This window comes from Centropristis striata, chromosome 14 (assembly GCF_030273125.1).
Source record: "Centropristis striata isolate RG_2023a ecotype Rhode Island chromosome 14, C.striata_1.0, whole genome shotgun sequence".
NCBI lineage: Eukaryota > Metazoa > Chordata > Actinopteri > Perciformes > Serranidae > Centropristis > Centropristis striata.
Window position 1 is genome coordinate 34,828,940 of NC_081530.1, and position 17,760 is coordinate 34,846,699.

At 39.4% G+C, this 17,760-nt stretch overlaps 1 protein-coding gene across 1 annotated transcript in view; it reads right to left on the reverse strand.

Moving 5' to 3' along the window:
- tmem65 (transmembrane protein 65) overlaps positions 1 to 16,410 on the reverse strand; it is a 52,222-nt gene extending 35,812 nt beyond the window's left edge. Inside the window, exon 1 of the mRNA XM_059349877.1 lies at positions 15,775 to 16,410. Coding sequence (XP_059205860.1) covers positions 15,775 to 16,024 — 250 coding nt within the window. The 5' untranslated portion in view covers positions 16,025 to 16,410. The remainder of the gene's footprint in view (positions 1 to 15,774) is intronic.
- Positions 16,411 to 17,760: the final 1,350 nt, after the last annotated feature.

Below are 17,760 nucleotides of genomic sequence, written 5' to 3' on the forward strand. Positions count from 1 at the left end.
CACTACAAATATCATAAATCATTAATCATACCTCTAGCTGAGATATGCATCACTTAGCGTGCACACACTCACACACGTTTACTCTTTACCTCTTGCTGCATCACCCTCTCCCTGACTCCCTCCCTCCATCATGCTGCGTTCAAAGCAACAAAAGCGCTGTGTCACAAAATGCAGCTTCCTCCTTCGTTTCATTGGCACGGCTGGGTGCTGACACAGAGAGCTCCAGAGACACAAACAACACAAAGACCGGTCTATCCAGGAAAGGAAAAGTTCAACTTAGCTCAACTTTTGATGCAATGTAACTTCATCTGGCAAGCTGCTGCTCTGGGCAGTCAGTTATACATTAACACATTAATGTTAGATTATATTGTAGCATTAATGACGGATGTCTTCTTGTTCCAGATAACATCATCATCAATGTGATAAAAACCTTCTTCCTATCATTAAAAGCCACTGAGCAGACCCATTAATAAAGCTTTTTATGATTTGACTTCAGTGTGTTTACATGTACAGTTTAATTGAGCTATGCTTAAAAATCTATATCGCCGTCTAATAGGACTTCTGTCCTTGTTCCAGTTCACATGCAACTGAGAAAATCTAATAACTGACGGGAACATGTCCTCCTCCTCACCACTGGGTGGAGATATTTGTGCCGTCACTACTGTCCGGCGAACAGCTAATGTAACCGGCTAATGCCACCTAATGCGACCGGCTAATGTGACCGAATGCGACCGGCTAATGTGACCGGCTAATGTGACCGGCTAATGCAACCGGGTGCAACCAGCTAATGCGACCGGCTAATGCAACCGGAGGAGACCAGCTAATGTAACCAGCTAATGCGACCGGATGCGACCGGCTAATGCAACCGGGTGCAACCAGCTAATGCGACCGGCTAATGCAACCGGAGGAGACCAGCTAATGTAACCAGCTAATGCGACCGGATGCGACCAGCTAATGCGACCGGATGCGACCGGCTAATGTAACCGGCTAATGCAACTGGAGGCGACCAGCTAATGCGACCGGATGCGTCCGGCTAATGTAACCGGCTAATGCGACTGGCTAATGTAACCGGCTAATGCGACTGGATGTGACCAGCTAATGTAACCGGCTAATGTAACCGGCTAATGCGACCGGCTAATGCGACCGGCTAATGCGATCGAATGCGACCAGCTAATGTAACTGGCTAATGCGACCGGCTTATGCAACCGGCTAATGCAACTGGATGCGACCGGCTTATGCAACCGGCTAATGCAACTGGATGCGACCAGCTAATGCGACCGGATGCGACCGGCTAATGTAACCACATCAGTCAGACTAACACATTTACATGCACTACAGTTGTCCAGTTATAGTCAGATTAATTAATTCAGTTTTTTCAAGTGTCATGTAAACGTACTGACTGTGTTGATTGCACCTGAACATGCATCTTTACCTCCTTTTTGATCTGAACCTGTCTGAGACACAGACATGTTCGCTCGCTCTTGCAAAGTAATGTAAAAAATCCATGGAAATAAATAAATCAGTGATAAAAAATATTTGTCCCCAGTGAAGAAAACCTGAGTAGCTTGAACGAAAAAGCTTTCCTGTGAAGAAAATCGATTACGGTTCGAGCTGGTCTGAGACTAGATTTGGGAGCTTTGCTGCACCTTTTCTGCTGTGGGCATACTTCTTTCTTGTCATTATTTGTTATTTTGTCCTTTCAGCCCCTATACAACCTGGAGCTTTTGAATTCTCATTGCCAAACTCTTCAGACCTGTGCAGGAACGCTGACACTTTCATTTTTATTCAAAGTTCCATTTAGGGAACAAGCTCGGAGGATATATCTCTGCGGTTTGCAACAGGCAGAACACAAACGCTGGTGTAGCTCTGCAGTGAGACTGGAGGACAGCAGATGTGTGCAGCACACAACAAAAAGGACCCAGAGTGGAGATTCTGCCAGGAGTTAGAGCTGTTGTCAAAAATGTGACATTCACATTTAGTTTTTCTCCGCTTCAAACACAAAGCAGACACCTCGGGCAGACTTGTGCTCGGCTGAGGACTTCCTGCCTGACAGCCGGTGGCGGTCTGAGACGACACTCGGCTCAGTGGAATCACAGGCTACGAGGCTAACATGCATCTCTGCAGACGACATGCTGTTTTCAATCTACAAAGCTTTATATCCATCTAGCATAGTGTACTGGCTGTTGGTTCCTACAGCAAAACCAGGCTGATGGGAGAGGCACAATAGCTCGTTCTAACAGGCCATTATACCCTTGAAACATTAAGAATGAAGAACTGCTTCTGTTACATTCTGCACCTATGATCAAACTCTAATGCGAAACTAAACCGAGATCATATAGCAAAAATCTTCAATTCCGATATCCCATATATATCATGATATCTTTGCATATGTTTGCATATCTGTGTATGTGTGGGAGTTCGAGTGTGTAAGCCTGAGACCCGCCTTAGCCTTGCACCTAATCAGTCTGCGTCTCAGCTCGCTGGAATGTCAAAAAACGATAACATAGCGGTTGCTATGGAGACAGCCTTGCACAGACAGCAGCAGACAGTCAACAGGTAGAAAAAGTAGAAAAGATTTGTCTCGCTGCAGTGCACATCCAGGGGAATTTATTATCCAGTAACAGCCTTGAACCAGGGCTGTTAAGGGGAGGTAATTTTGACTTTTTTTTCTGGTAATTTTGACTTTTTTCTGGTAATTTTGACTTTTTTTCTGGTAATTTTGACTTTTTTCTAGTAAAAAAGTAACTGTTTAGGGGAGGCCAGATAAGATTGGAATTTGGGCTTAGGAAAAAGTGGCAGCATGCAATTTCCAGCTAACCATCTTGTCCATATTGTCCATACTGGTCTCCAGATCGATCCAGTCTGTTCCAGGGCCGTCAGTCTCTCCATGATTTTATCCAAAGCGTGGCACGTTGTCTAGTTATTTAATAAACAAATGACATGCATATTTTGGCTGCTGTTTTTTGACATTGTGATGGACACATTATAAAAAATATATTAGAGACAAATTTTATATTGTTTGTATTTCTTTAAAGCTATCACGTATTGGGCAGAGCTCAGCTCCAAATTCTGTCTAAAAAGCCGTTTCACAATTTCAGGTGTGCATGTAATTTCACAAGAGCTTAAAATAGCAAAACAGAGGCAGCATTAATAAAATAAATATTTGTATTTTGGAACATAAACTAGCAACTAAATCCATTCTGATACATCATAACATAAATATAAATAGTGTAATGGAACATTTTTTATTCCCTAATATCTGAATCTGTCTCGGTCTGGCTCTGGTCTAAAATAATGAGCTTTTTTTCTGCAGCAGTCTCTCCACAGCTCTATCTTTCTCTTTACCTGTTTTTGTCATTATCAGCTTTGATATGAGGAGATATCTCCATCTCCCTGACTGAGGCAGCGCTTTCTGCTCAGTTCAAAGAGACGTTATGCGGTTGTCGACCTGGCAGTCTGATTAAAGGGGGCAGCTCTATAGTTTTGAAGGCCTAATTTATCTGTCAGTCAAACGGCATTTCTCCTTTAATCTTACTCAAACTTCCCCGGTGCTGCCGAGCGCCTCGAACCTCATCCTCAACACGCTGTTCATCCGTCTCAAGTCTCGGGGGAAATAACCGCTCTATTCCCAGCTCCCTCCAACTCACAGTGAGATTGACAAGTTCCTGAGGTGTGCCGGCACACAGCAGGGAGTCCACCGAGTGGGTGACTGAAAGCACACTGTGCGGTGTATGTGGCTCCGGGATTTATTTCTGTTATTATAGAGATATGGAGGATAAACGCCCGTCTCATTCTCTACGCTGACAGTGCAGGGACAATGAAGTTAATGAGGCTTTGAGAAGTACTCCAGCATTGGGCTTTGTGGCATTATATAGACTTTAGGTTCAGCTCTCTAACTATGTAATGTTCAGTGTTCCCCCTACCATTATATTAGGAGGGCGCCACGCGAGGGTGTGATACGCACACACCTGCAGTTTCCCATTAACCCTGTGGAGTGTCCAAAAGCTCCAAATAATCCAGACTTGTTGCCTCCATCAGACTAGAAAACAAAGCAGCGTGGAGCCCTACTGTAAATTTACCTCTAAAGTTCTGGCTGTAAACTCCATGAGGCCAGTTTCAGTTTGATGATGATTTTATGTTGGACTAAAGAACTAAAAATGACACAAAATGACGCAAAAAAGACACAAAATGGCTAAAAAATGACACAAAATGACAAAAAAAAGACACAAATTGACTAAAAAAGAGACAAAAGGACAACAAAGAGACAAAATGACTAAAAAAAGACACACAATGATGACAAAAGACACCAAATGACCAAAAAAAGACACCAAATGACTAAAAAAAGACACAAAATGACTAAAAAAAGGACACAAAATGACTTACCAACATCACACTGATAACAAGTTAAGTCATGGGGGCAATTAACCCTGTGTAGTGTCCGGCAGCTCCAAATAATCCAGACTTGTTGCCTCCATCAGACTAGAAAACAAAGCAGCGTGGAGCCCTACTGTAAATTTACCTCTAAAGTTCTGGCTGTAAACTCCATGAGGCCAGTTTCAGTTTGATGATGATATACCAAGTAAAACTGGAGACAAGCTCAAATAGATTTAGTATCAAATGATAGAACTGGATGGAACCCTCTTATATGGTAGATTTGACACCTTTGGTCACATTTGACACATTTAAAATTCTTCATTGAGCATGATAGTGTTTTGTAAGTTAAAAAAATCAAAATCACATTTTATGTTTGACTAAAGGACTAAAAACGACACAAAATGACCAAAAAAAAAGACACAAAATGACAAAAAAGACACAAAATGACCAAAAAAAGACACAAAATGAGTAAAAAAAGACACAAAATGACCAAAAAAAAGACACAAAATGACAAAAACGACACAAAATGACCAAAAAAAGACACAAAGAGTAAAAGAAGACACAAAATGACCAAAAAAAGACACAAAATGACCAAAAAAGACACAAAATGACCATAAAAAGACACAAAATGACAAAAAAAAAGACACAAAATTACCAAAAAAGACACAAAATGAGAAGACAGAATAACATAAAAAACCCACAGAAGACACAAAATGACCAAAAAAGAAACAAAAAGACACAAATGACCAAAACAGACACATTGACTTGACTTAAAAAGACACAAAAAGACACAAAAAGGATAAAAAAAAAATGGACAATAGCCCAAGACTCCATAGAGTTAATGACCTAGACTGAGGCGGCCCGCTTTAGGCTAATTTGCTGCGCTAACGTCACATTTCAAGCTACTTGAAGTATATTTACACTTTTCACGATACGCCGTTTGGTAGCCGCCAGCTAACGTTAGCTTACAATTAATGTTGCTTTAATCACAAAAAACGTAACCGTAAATAACGATTTGAATTATTTCCTGTCGCTAAACACATAAGAGCACATGGATGTGTCAACAGAATCCACCACAGAATTTACAAGAAGACTGTCAAAATAAGACGCCTTAAATAAAAATGAGAAGAACCTTTGTTCTCCTTTACAATAATTAATAAAATATGCAATGATCAGTGTACGTGATGGAATAGTGGCATTAGAATGTGTGAGAGGCACCAAATTTGGGCTTTTTATAGATAAAACGAATTCTGCGGGGGGCATAAAGGTTCCATGTCACAGTATCTCCTGATTGAAAAATGTTGTGTGAGATGTTTTCTGTTTTTGTTTAGATTTAAAGTGCACAAGATTGATGCATTTAAGTAAAAATGTACAATTTTACGCCCTTGCCCCCCCAGACTGTAAACCTAAGGGAAACACTGATGTTTTACTAGCATGATTTCATCTATTTGTAGCCTGCATTTGTAATACTGAGCTGCACAGAGACACTAATTTCTGAAAGGAAATACCTGTAACGCCGCACTCAACAGGATTTATATGCAAAGCATCAAAAGAAAAAGCCCCGTACTCACCACGGCACACTGAAGTGTCCTATTCCCACTAATTAATTCCATGTAGATTTGTACTATTTGTTTGAATTAATTTCTGGCACCTATTATTGTCGCTGGTGGGGAATACTCTTTGCACAGAGGCAACAACAAACCTGAAAAGAGAAAGGCAAACCTGCAGCACTCTCTCCAAATAGGAACACAATAAATAAACTCTATATCCAGCCCACAGGATGGGGCTTTATCTAGACGTGGGCCGGTTACTTTTATTTGCTCCCCCGAGTAGATTTGGTTTGCAGTAAGCCAGGTTCTTAAAAACTTTGTTCATCTGAGTGATGGCTGCTGTTTCTATAATGTTTTTCTACTTCTTCAGGACTATAAACCTCTGTCCGGAAGGAAGAAACTGGAATCGACTGTACAAAGCTGTTCTTCACTGGAACCGTCTGGTGTTCTAGGACACGACCTTCTTTTTATTTTCAGTCTTATTTCCAGTCAGTCTAGCTCTGGTCCAGTCAACAATATGAGTGTTTTAATGCTAATATTAAAAGATTGTTGGTTTTCACGAGTGAAAAAACACTAAATTACTTTTAAAAAAGACACAAAATGACCAAAAAGTACACAGAATTACCAAAAAAGACACAAAATCATTAAAAAAAGACACAAAATGACCCTAAAAAAGACAAAATGACCCAAAAAGACAAAATTATTATTCTTAAAAAGACACAAAATGAACAAAAAAATACACAAAATGACCAAAAAAGTGCACAAAATTACTAAAAACAGACACAAAAATATTTTAAAAAAGACACAAAATTCAAAAAGACAAAATTATTTTAAAAAAAAGACACAAAATTACCAAAAAACACTACAACAACACACAATCTAGCTCTGGTCCAGTCAACAATATGAGTGTTTCTCTGCTAATATTAAAAGATTTTTGGTTTTCACGAGTGATTGAAACACCAGATTATGTTGAAAATAAATTGTGTTTTAAGGAGTTTTCAAATTCAAGCATATTCCTAACCTTGATTAAAATTTAACTAGAGTATTTTCCCAACGTCTCAAGACTTTATATGAACTCTAGTCTAATTTAGTTTTGGTCTTAATTAAAGCCCCGGGGGCCGCTGGAGGCAGTATCAAAATTACCAAAAAAAGACTGAAAAAACACTAAATTACTTTAAAAAAGACACATAATGACCAAAAAATACACAGAATTACCAAAAAGAGACACAAAAGCATTAAAAAAAGACACAAAATGACCCTAAAAAAAGACAAAATGACCCAAAAAGACACAAAATTATTATTTTTAAAAAGACACAAAATGACCAAAAAAATACACAAAATTACTAAAAACAGACACAAAAATATTTTAAAAAGACACAAAATTTAAAAAGACAAAATTATTTAAAAAAAGACACAAAATTACCAAAAAAAATAACACTCCAACAACACACAATCTAGCTCTGGTCCACTCAACAATATGAGTGTTTCTCTGCTAATATTACATTTTTTATTTTTTTCACAAGTGATTATGTAGATGAAACACCAGATTATGTTGAAAATAAATTGTGTTTTAAGGAGTTTTCAAATTCAAGCATATTCCTAACCCTGATTAAAATTTAACTAGAGTATTTTACCAACTTCTCAAGACTTTATATGAACTCTAGTCTACTTTAGTTTTGGTCTTAATTAAAGCCCTGGTGGGGCCTTAGGGGATAGGACCGAGGCGTCCTCCAGATCTGATGGTAAATGGTCTGTATTTGTAAAGAGCTTTTTCTAGTCATAGCGACCACTCAAATTACTTTTACACAACATATCATTATTATTAATATTATTCACGCCCTGATGGCCGAGGCTACCTTATTACCCTGCTCATCAGTATTAATAAATTACCATTCATGAACTGCTTTTGTAGTGTTTTGCAATTATGATTGTACTCGTTCACGCTAACTAAACCGCCATGATATAATCTAATCCAGGAGTCTCAAACTCAAATTACCTGGGGGCCACTGGAGGCAGGATCAAAATTACCAAAAAAAGACACAAATTGACTGAAAAAACACTAAATTACTTAAAAAAAGACACAAAATGACCCAAAAAGACACAAAATTATTTTTAAAAAAGACAAGTAATTTTTTTTTTCTGTAATTTTGTGTCTTTTTTGGTCATTTTGTGTCTTTTTATTAGTAATTGTGTGTCTTCTGTGGTCATTTTGTGTCTTTTTTTGGTCATTTTGTGTCTTATTTTAGTCATTTTGTGTCTATTTTTGGTCATTTTGATACTGCCTCCAGCGGCTCCCAGGTAATTTGAGTTTGAGACCCCTGCTGTAAATACTTAGCGAGTCAAACAGAAAACCTCATGGAGAAACTGGAGGACTTAATGTCACAGTTGCATTTTGTTGGGTTCAGTAGGAGTTTTTGTTCCAGCTGTAGATCTGGTAGAAGCCAGAGAAAGACTTTGTGTGACAGATAAAGGGGCTGAAGTGCAGAGTTAACCCACCTGCAGTCTGAGCTCCATGCTGGGTCATTAGAGTGTCACATGCTCAGAGCCAGTGGTTAATTATGAGCTCTAATGAAGAAATCCATCAGGCAGTGAGCAGATTATAAACCCTATGAAAATATCTTCTTTAGTGACCAAATGAGTTGTTGTTATCCTGAGAGGACGTTCTGAATAACAATGATGCAAGGTGCGGAAATGTTGAGCCACATCTTTATCTTTATGTAAAATAAGACTATTTTTAATCTTCTCATTATAATTCGGCGTGTTTGATGAGTTTCCTTTGTGTGGCAGGAGGCTCCATCGGCCCATTGTTGAGTCACACTGAACCAGTAATGAGCAACTGGTCCTTCAAACTGGTCCAGGTCAAACAACAGCACCAGCACCAAGGCTCCATGAATGGAATGGTTCCATTTTTGGATCTGGTTCCCAGTAGAGAAGTCGCTTATCGAATCTTTTTCTCTTCTGGGCAAAAAGCAATTTAGAAATCAGTTATCTTGCAGGTTTCTCCGTCTGAACATTATCTTTAGCCGTTAAAAATGACAAACATATCCTGTGGCGGCTTGTGAAGCCAACATAAAGACACTGTTTTCTGATTAATGTGGTTTTTTTCAAAGTGTCCGGTGTCCATATGCAGCCAGAGATTATTTCTAGTCCAACAGAGTCTATAAAATAAATATTTTAGCTGATCGACTTCATAATTCTAAATCAGGACCTCCAGGATTTGAAGTAAGTCTCTTATGAGTAAGTTACGCCTGTTAGATCAAGAAGAAACTTATTTAAATCATCATTTTTTTATATTGTCTGCTGCTTGGTGATGAACATTTAACAAGTTCTTATTTGCAACTTCGGTTTATTATAAATGTTGAAAGCCAAACCTGTGTTCAGATTCAATAAATTTTACTTCTGGGGAGGCCAAGTTTCCAATTTCAGAAGCCAATACTGGCGTTTCAGTCCAGTGGTTACAGATAATCATGATAAACTGCCTGTTTTAGCTCATTTCTCAACAGGACTGTGGCATCATTTCAGTCACCGTGCCTTGTTTTGTCCATATTTGGGAAGGTATTTGCAATAAAAATAAATTCCAATTTAAGTTGCCCTTATTTGAGGAACCAATTTAATGTTAACAGCTAATAGAGTACCCATGAACAATCCTAAAAAACACTGCTATTATCTACATTACAGCCGTTTAGTTTCCTGTCAAACTGCCACACCAGTTCAGGGCAGATTCACACTTTAATGGTTCTTTTTAATTAGACTCAGTGGGAAATGCTGTCAAGCTGGAACAGGAAAAATCCAATAAATTCACATCATGAATAATCACAGAAATTAGTGGCTGAAATTAAGGTCCAGCCTGAGGCAGCAGAGAGGTTCCCAAACTATTGATTCCACTTTTTAGGACTCGGGAATCATTTTCAAGCTTTTGTTGCTCAGTTCAACTGATTCAGGGGAAAGCAAGAGAGGCACCGAGAGGTTTGAAGTGACAAGAGAACTCATGAAACTAGACTTCTGTCCTTGTTCCAGTTTACATGCAACTGAGGAAATCTAATAACTGACGGGAACGTGTCCTCCTCCTCACCACTGGGTGGAGATATGCGTCGTTTCAGCAGGTTAATATGGCGCCTTTCTGTTGGCCTCAGTTAGACACTTTGTGCCGTCACTACTGACCGGCTAATGTGACCGGCTAATGTGACCTGCTATTGCGACCGGCTAATGTGACCTGCCTACGTACTGAGTGAGAGGTTTGAAGTGACAGGAGAACTCATGAAACTAGACTGAAATCACTTGGATATGCGTCTGTGATAATAACCTCGTATATATATTTTCTCCGTCTTCTTTCACAGCGAGCGTCTGGAGCTAAGAGCGTCAGCTAAATGTCTGAAATGTAGAAGAAATGTTTTAATGAGCCTGCAGCTCACTGGGCTGAAAACGGTTTCACAGCTTTACAGTAAACGCTTCAGCTTCTCTAACTGTTCTTCTTCTTTGGTGCTGGGCTCATTAGTAGTAGCAGTAAAGGCAGGTGGGGTTGGGTGGGGGCTCTGAGATGTAAACAACTCGCTTATTAGCAAAGACTTTATATGGTGGACTCTGCTGCAGACAGACAGGCTGCTCTCCACTGTCCCAATTATTTAAAACACTTAAACACAAATACTCTGAGCTCAGACACATTTTTTACCTTTTTAACCATTAAACACACAAGAAGTTACTGTAAGAAGGAAGGAAGTCAGTGAAGGTGGTGACAGACTGAAATAATACCTCATATAACGCCAAATAGTTATTCAACTAAGGCTCATTATGGGTTGATAAATGCAGTAAATGTTGTGGATACTTCACACTTCTGTAATAACAGCAGGATAATAGAGCGTCTGCTATCTAAACCAAACAGTTTTACAGTTCATTCAAAGCCACGTTTCACCAATTTGCTTGCTGGTGATTTGACACTGAGCTTTTCTCTCTCAACAATCAATCCTGATGCATTTAACACCTCACCTGAGGTTAATTGAAGGCAACGATACGGAAGCAGTTAAAAAACAGGCTTGGTAGTGGAAAAAACACAGAATATTCAGCTGAAACAGATCACTGGAGGCAGTATCAAAAGGATCAAAAAAAGACACAAAATTACTAAAAAAAGACACAAAATGACAAAAAAAGACAAAATGACCAAAAAAAGAAACAAAATGACAACAAAAGACACAAAATGACAAAAAAAAAAGACACAAAATGACAAAAAATACACAGAATGACCGAAAAAAAGACACAATTACCAAAAAGAGGAAGAAGAAGAAATCCACAGTATAACAGTAGTGCTCGGGGCTTTGGGGCGATTGCCCCGTGGCCCTAATAAATTAAACTGTCTGTCCCTATAATATAGAGGAGAAATTGGCTGTTTGGGTCAAACTCTCTCAAGAGGAGCTGAAAGCTCTCTGCTGCCTGCTGACATTAACCGTTAAACAACAAACACATTTTAGTGACCTTTAAAACCGTCCAGCTCTCAGAGATTCTGGACACTCGCTGGCATTATTTCCTCCTCGTTTCCCAGAGCAGGACTGAGCCACAACATGAGGCCAAACTTTATGATTATTTCTGTTCAAATCTTTCTGGTTTGAAGAGATACTTGTACGTGATATAAAAAAGATGTTTAAGGGACCAATCAATCAGTCCATACACTCCAAACCCTCCATACCTGTGCAGAGAGCGTGACGGACACATTCCTACAGTCTTTCACAAGAAATGTTTGTTCGACTGGGTGGAGGCTCACAGCTGGAGCTCACATGTTAGTTTTTCCATTTTGCTTGCAACTACGGGTTATGCAAATGCTGCAAAAACATCCTTTAATCCATTTAAGTGAATTAAAATGCTGTTGCATCGTAGGCGAAGAGATTAGCAGCCATAAAAGAGGAACAAATTCCTGAAAAATCAGCTTACACATCATGTTACGTAATAAACAGGAAGAGACGCTCACAGTGCTAAATAAGAGCACAAAGTGATGAGGAGACGCTCTGAAACTTTCACCACCTTCAGCATTAACAGACTGTTCTGGACAAGAAGAGGAGAGAACAGCAGCGAGGACAGTAAACGCACCGTTAGACTCTCAGGATGCAGAGCACCTGGTGAGCTGCCTGCAGGGACTTTATGCAAATATACATCTGCACTGAACTCGCTCTTATTCTGAGAGATTTACTAAATTATTGAATTTATTATCAATGTTTTCCCTGAATTCTCTTTGTAGGAATTAGGAGATCCCCCTAGACGCTCCGAGGACATTACTCATATCTTTGTTCTCCTGATTCGGAAACTGATTTTATTATTTCAGTCCTATGGTGAGTCACTCTGCATGAAACAGGGAAAAAATGCCTCAACAGGAATCAAAACCAAACAGAAAACACCCTGTGATCACTGGAAAGAGGAACTAGACACTCAAACTACACGAGGCCACAGTCCAATACCCAGAATGAAGCGGGTCTCATCATTTGTAAAAGCCGGCGAAGCAGTGTTGCCAACATAGCCACTTTAGAGACTATTTTTCAAGAAAGCGACTGGCGACAAATCCAGCGACTTTTTCTGGTGTTATTGGAGACTTTTGGAGACTCGTTCTTACTCTTCTTAACGAGTGGAAGCAGCACAGTCCTCCTGCAGCAGTCTCTCCCAGCTGCAGAGCCAGAGGGGATGTTAACCCCTTAGCGTCCAGTCTAACAGGCTAACAGTTAGCTCTGTAGCAGTGCAGTGTGTATGTGCTAACAGGCTAACAGCTAGCTCTGTAGCAGTACAGTGTGTATGTGCTAACAGGCTAACAGTTAGCTCTGTAGCAGTACAGTGTGTATGTGCTAACAGGCTAACAGTTAGCTCTGTAGCAGTACAGTGTGTATGTGCTAACAGGCTAACAGTTAGCTCTGTAGCAGTACAGTGTGTATGTGCTAACAGGCTAACAGTTAGCTCTGTAGCAGTACAGTGTGTATGTGCTAACAGGCTAAGAGTTAGCTCTGTAGCAGTACAGTGTGTATATGCTAACAGGCTAAGAGTTAGCTCTGTAGCAGTACAGTGTGTATGTGCTAACAGGCTAACAGTTAGCTCTGTAGCAGTGCAGTGTGTATGTGCTAACAGGCTAACAGTTAGCTTTGTAGCAGTACTGTGTGTATGTGCTAACAGGCTAACAGTTAGCTCTGTAGCAGTACAGTGGCACCAGACACTCTGTGCACAGTTAGCGATGCTGGTTAATTCACGATCATGATGTTTATGATCAGCGGAGACGCTGTGCATAATTAGCCATGCTGCTTTGTTTATGATCAGCTGCTGACGTTGTGCACAGTTAGCAACAGCGGCCACAGTTGCGTCTCTAAATCCCTCTGGAGGCCTTTTTGTAATGGAGACACGCAGAGTAAGCAGACTTTAAAGAGGGCGTAGCCTGAGATATTAGAGAAGGTGTGGCCCGAGACTTTAGAGAGGGCGTGGCCAGAGACTTTCCCGGTGGCCACTCTTCCTCCTAAAGGAAACACGGCTATGCACAGATACTCTCCTGCCTGTTCAAGACCACTGATTGAGCGTGCACACACACACCACACACACACAGTGGGAAGTGTGCAGTGAGGTGTTGGTGCCAGTATTGATTGTTTAAATTAAAGGTGGATTGAGTTGAGCCTCACTAGCACAAATCTAAATCTCATATTTCAGGGTTTGTAGGTGCTGATCACTCTGCTGCTACTTCATGTTTTCAGGCTTTGTGCAGCATCCCAAAAATGGAGGGCACTTTAAACTGCAAGAAAAAAATCAATTGTTGGACAGAAAAACCAAATATACAGTCATTTCCATATTATGCAGGGAGTATCTAAAATGGCTAGTTTCTGGTTGGTTCTAAAGCCGCCGAACAGCTTTTAACTGTTGCTCACTTATTGATATAGAGAAACTATTTCTGAATGAAACATACGCAACCAAATCTTTTTTTTGCCAAAGACAATATAATGCCTTTTCATTTGGATCCAGCCGTGACAAGCCATTTGAAATATAATATGATGTAAGAGTGAGAGATGTATGATTTTGAAAAATATATATATTTCTGATTATGGTGCATCATTATTCTCATTTTCATTGAAAAATACAGTCATGGTGTGATTTTTTGTGAGAATTTCTACTAAACAAAGATCCCTGCAGCACCACACTACTTCATCCAGAATGGTATTTTGAGACATATCATATTTCATTATTGCCATGTTGTAGGTATATGTAGGGTTTTTTTTACTTTCTGTATATATTCCAGTGCTTCGGGTCAATGTAAACAGGGTGTGCAGAATTATAGAATTTTAAGAGGTTATGATTAAAAGTGGAAATATTGTCTACTTATTTTTGGGGCACAACAACAATCAGCTGTTAATATGTTTTGTTTTGTTAGTTTTGTCAAAAATTTAGTTTTTTGTTTAAATTGAGACTTATGTAACATTTGCTACCATTGTGTCATTTTTATCATGTAAATGGAGGGAGAAAAGGCAATATCGGCTTCAAGAATCGGCAGCAGATATCGGGGATCGGTTAAGACTGATGTCAAAATAATCGGTATCGGCCTTAAAAACCTGTATGAGTTCACATATTTGATGCGTTTTTCTTTTCTCCGGTATCAGCAGCAGCTCACCAGAGAATGGAGATGCTGCACCGAGCCTTGTCTGCTGTTGGCTCAGTGAAATGCGCTAATTGATCGGTGAACGCACGCACGAATGGCCGATGCCGATACAAGTACAAAAAAAAAAAAAAAAAAGCCGCAAATTGGCCGGCCGATGTTTTGTAAGAATTAAAAGTGTATTGCTCTTTGAAATTATGTATATGCATTACAATACTATTAGTGGCATAAATTGGTTCTAAATTTACTATAATATCATCGCAATATTTTCTGCAGCAATATATTGTCTAACCAAAATATTTGGCAGGTGACACGCCTCTTCTCCAGTGTTGTTGCAGTTTCTCCAGCTGCCACCTGAGAGCCCAACTGTCTTACACCTCACCGCAGGTGATGACTACCTTTACTTGTTTCAGGTGTGGCCAACATGTTGCCTTGGAGGTTTCCATTCAAACAAACTCCACCCAGGGATTTGTCACCAAGTGTGACAGATTAAGGGCATCCCCTGACTTCCAGCCTGGGTGAAATCATAATTCATACCGATATAGCTCACATGACTTGTTTCTGTCACTTCTCATTCACTCTTAAAGCTTCTTGTGTGACCTTTAACCCCTGTGGGCTCTGTCTAATCTCTGGCTCTGTCTAATCTCTGGCAAGGTTATAATAGTTTTGGATTTTTCATTAGTTTTAGTTTTAATTTCGTTGTGAATTTTTGTTTTCAAATTCAGTTAGTTTTTAGAGTGAGTTTTCTAGTTTTAGTTTAGTTTTTATTTTTTTGAAAATGCTTAGTTTTATTTTGGTTTTTATTAGTTTTAGTGTTAGTTTTAGTTTTTTTGTAATGGGCTATGTGTTGGGTGCCAGATTCAAATAGGTCATAATAAATGTTTCCTTTATTTCCTTTGGTTTATCATCTCAGCCCCAATAAGGTTATTAACTGTTTTGTATTTTGGTTCTAGTGTAAACATCCCAGTCTCAGTAAACATATTCACCATGTGTTGCATGTTCAAATAGAAACACTGAATTATGAATGAAAAAAGTTGACAAAAACGAAAACTAAGGACATTTTCACTACAATTTTAGTTAGTTTTAGTTAGTTTTGTAACCACACAATACAGTTTTAGGTAGTTATCTTTTTTTAAAAACTCTAGTTTTTATTTTTATTTCAGTTAACGAAAATGTTTTTTCAATTCTAGTTTTCGTTAACTATAATAACCTTGCTCTCTGGGCTCCGTCTAATCTCTGGCTCGGTCTCACCTTGGGCTATGGCTATGGACTCGAAGCTCTGCAGCTGCCTCAGTAAGCAGCTCCTCTCGGCCGGCTGGAGGCGGTAGATGAACTCCCGGGCTCTCTGCGGGGAGTTGAGCGGCTCTCGGGGCTCCTTCCTCCCGTGGGTCCCCATGCGGGTCCCGGGCAGCCCCAGCAGAGGCGCCGCCTGCCTCGGTCCGGACGGGAACACGTGTCCGGCGGGTCGGAGGAGAGCTCTCTGGAGGAAGAGCTTCAGCATGGCGGCGGAACAGATCCAGATAAATAACTCCGAGTAAAGTGTGAAATGTTCCGAGCCTCCGCCGTCGTCTATCCGCTCAGCAGCGGCTCCGCTCGGCCACAACTTCCTCCTCCTCCCGGTCTACTACCGCGACTAGAGCCGCTCTCAGCGGGAGAGAAAAGAGAGAATAAGAGCTTCTGTGTGACTCGGGTTAACTCTGTGACTCGGGTTAACTCGGGAGTCTCCGGACAGGTCCTCTCCTCCGGGTCTCATGGTCTTTGTGACTCGGCTCTCAGGAGTTTTTGACTCGTCAAGTTCGAGCTGAAGAACAACAACTGAGCTGCGTCAAGTCGGCCGGAATTTAAAAGCTCGCTTCCGGCGGCGGCTTTCAGAATAAAAGGCGCCGCTTCCGGTCAAACCGTTCCTATTAACCCATTGAAGCCTGGACAGCGGATACGTCGTTTTGTAGTATTTGTATAAGCTCTCAAATACTTTTTGAATTTCATTTCTATCTGCTACAGAGGCTGAAAAATCTATTATTTAGTAGAAGAGTTGACACTTCTGTTGAATTTCCAGAAAAACTTCAGGTTTTAGGGGCTTGTTTTAAAATCACCCAGAGGTTTTACAGGCGTTTCAGGCCTCAATGGGTTAAATACACTGGTTAAAAGAAATACAAAAATAATTACAAAAAACACACACAAAAACACAAATAATTGTTAAATACACGCAAATAAAAACACACAAAAAACACTACAATTACAAAAACACTCATAAAAACACAAAAAATGACAAATAACACACTTAAAAGAAACAAAAAAATACAAAAAACACATAAAAACACACAAAAAATACATAAAAACACAAAAAATACAAAAACACACATAAAAACACAAACACAAAAATTACAAAAAACAGGCATAAAACCACATGAAAAACACAAAAACACACTAAAAACACGTAAAAAATACTCATAAAAACACACATACAACACAAAAATTACAAAAAACACACATAAAACCACATGAAAAACACAAGAAATGACAAAAAACACATGAAATCACAAAAAACTGAGGAAAAAAAACAACAAAAAAACACACAAAAACATAAAAGTGTATCATTAAATATTTATTTGGGCTTCATTATTTAGTTCATTGTCATTTCGCTAAATTTCTGCAAAAAAATGTTTTATATGTATATGTATTTTTTTTTATTTTAATTTAATTTAAATTTTAACTTTTCTTCGTTTTCTTAGTTTGATGCCCTGATCACTTTAGATCCTTATCAGTATTTTAGTATTATGTATCTACCAAACTAAACCAACAATATGCCTTAGGGTCTGTTGTTTGTTACCTTCATATTACAGCTGCACATCATTAAATAAAAATACAGAAAACATAGTTTGCTTTAAGAAAATAAAACCTGCAGGTGAGAGCGGTTGGTTTGTCTTGTACATGTTCAGTTTTTAGGCCACTACACATGTTCATGTAATAAAACCAGTCTGTCTCAGATTGAACAGTTTCAATCTTGAGGCTTGTCAGACTGCCATGAACGCCTGATGAATCAGAAGTAAATAAAAAATCAGCAGACAGCTTGCATGATCCATCTGTGCCATTCGCATGTTTTAAAAATTGCTGCTTTTTAACAAGCTTTGGCTACAGTGCTGCTACTTACTGATGCACTTACTCAGAATGGGACAACGTCATTTCTGCATGGCTATTCTTTATGTATATATATATATATATATATATATATATATA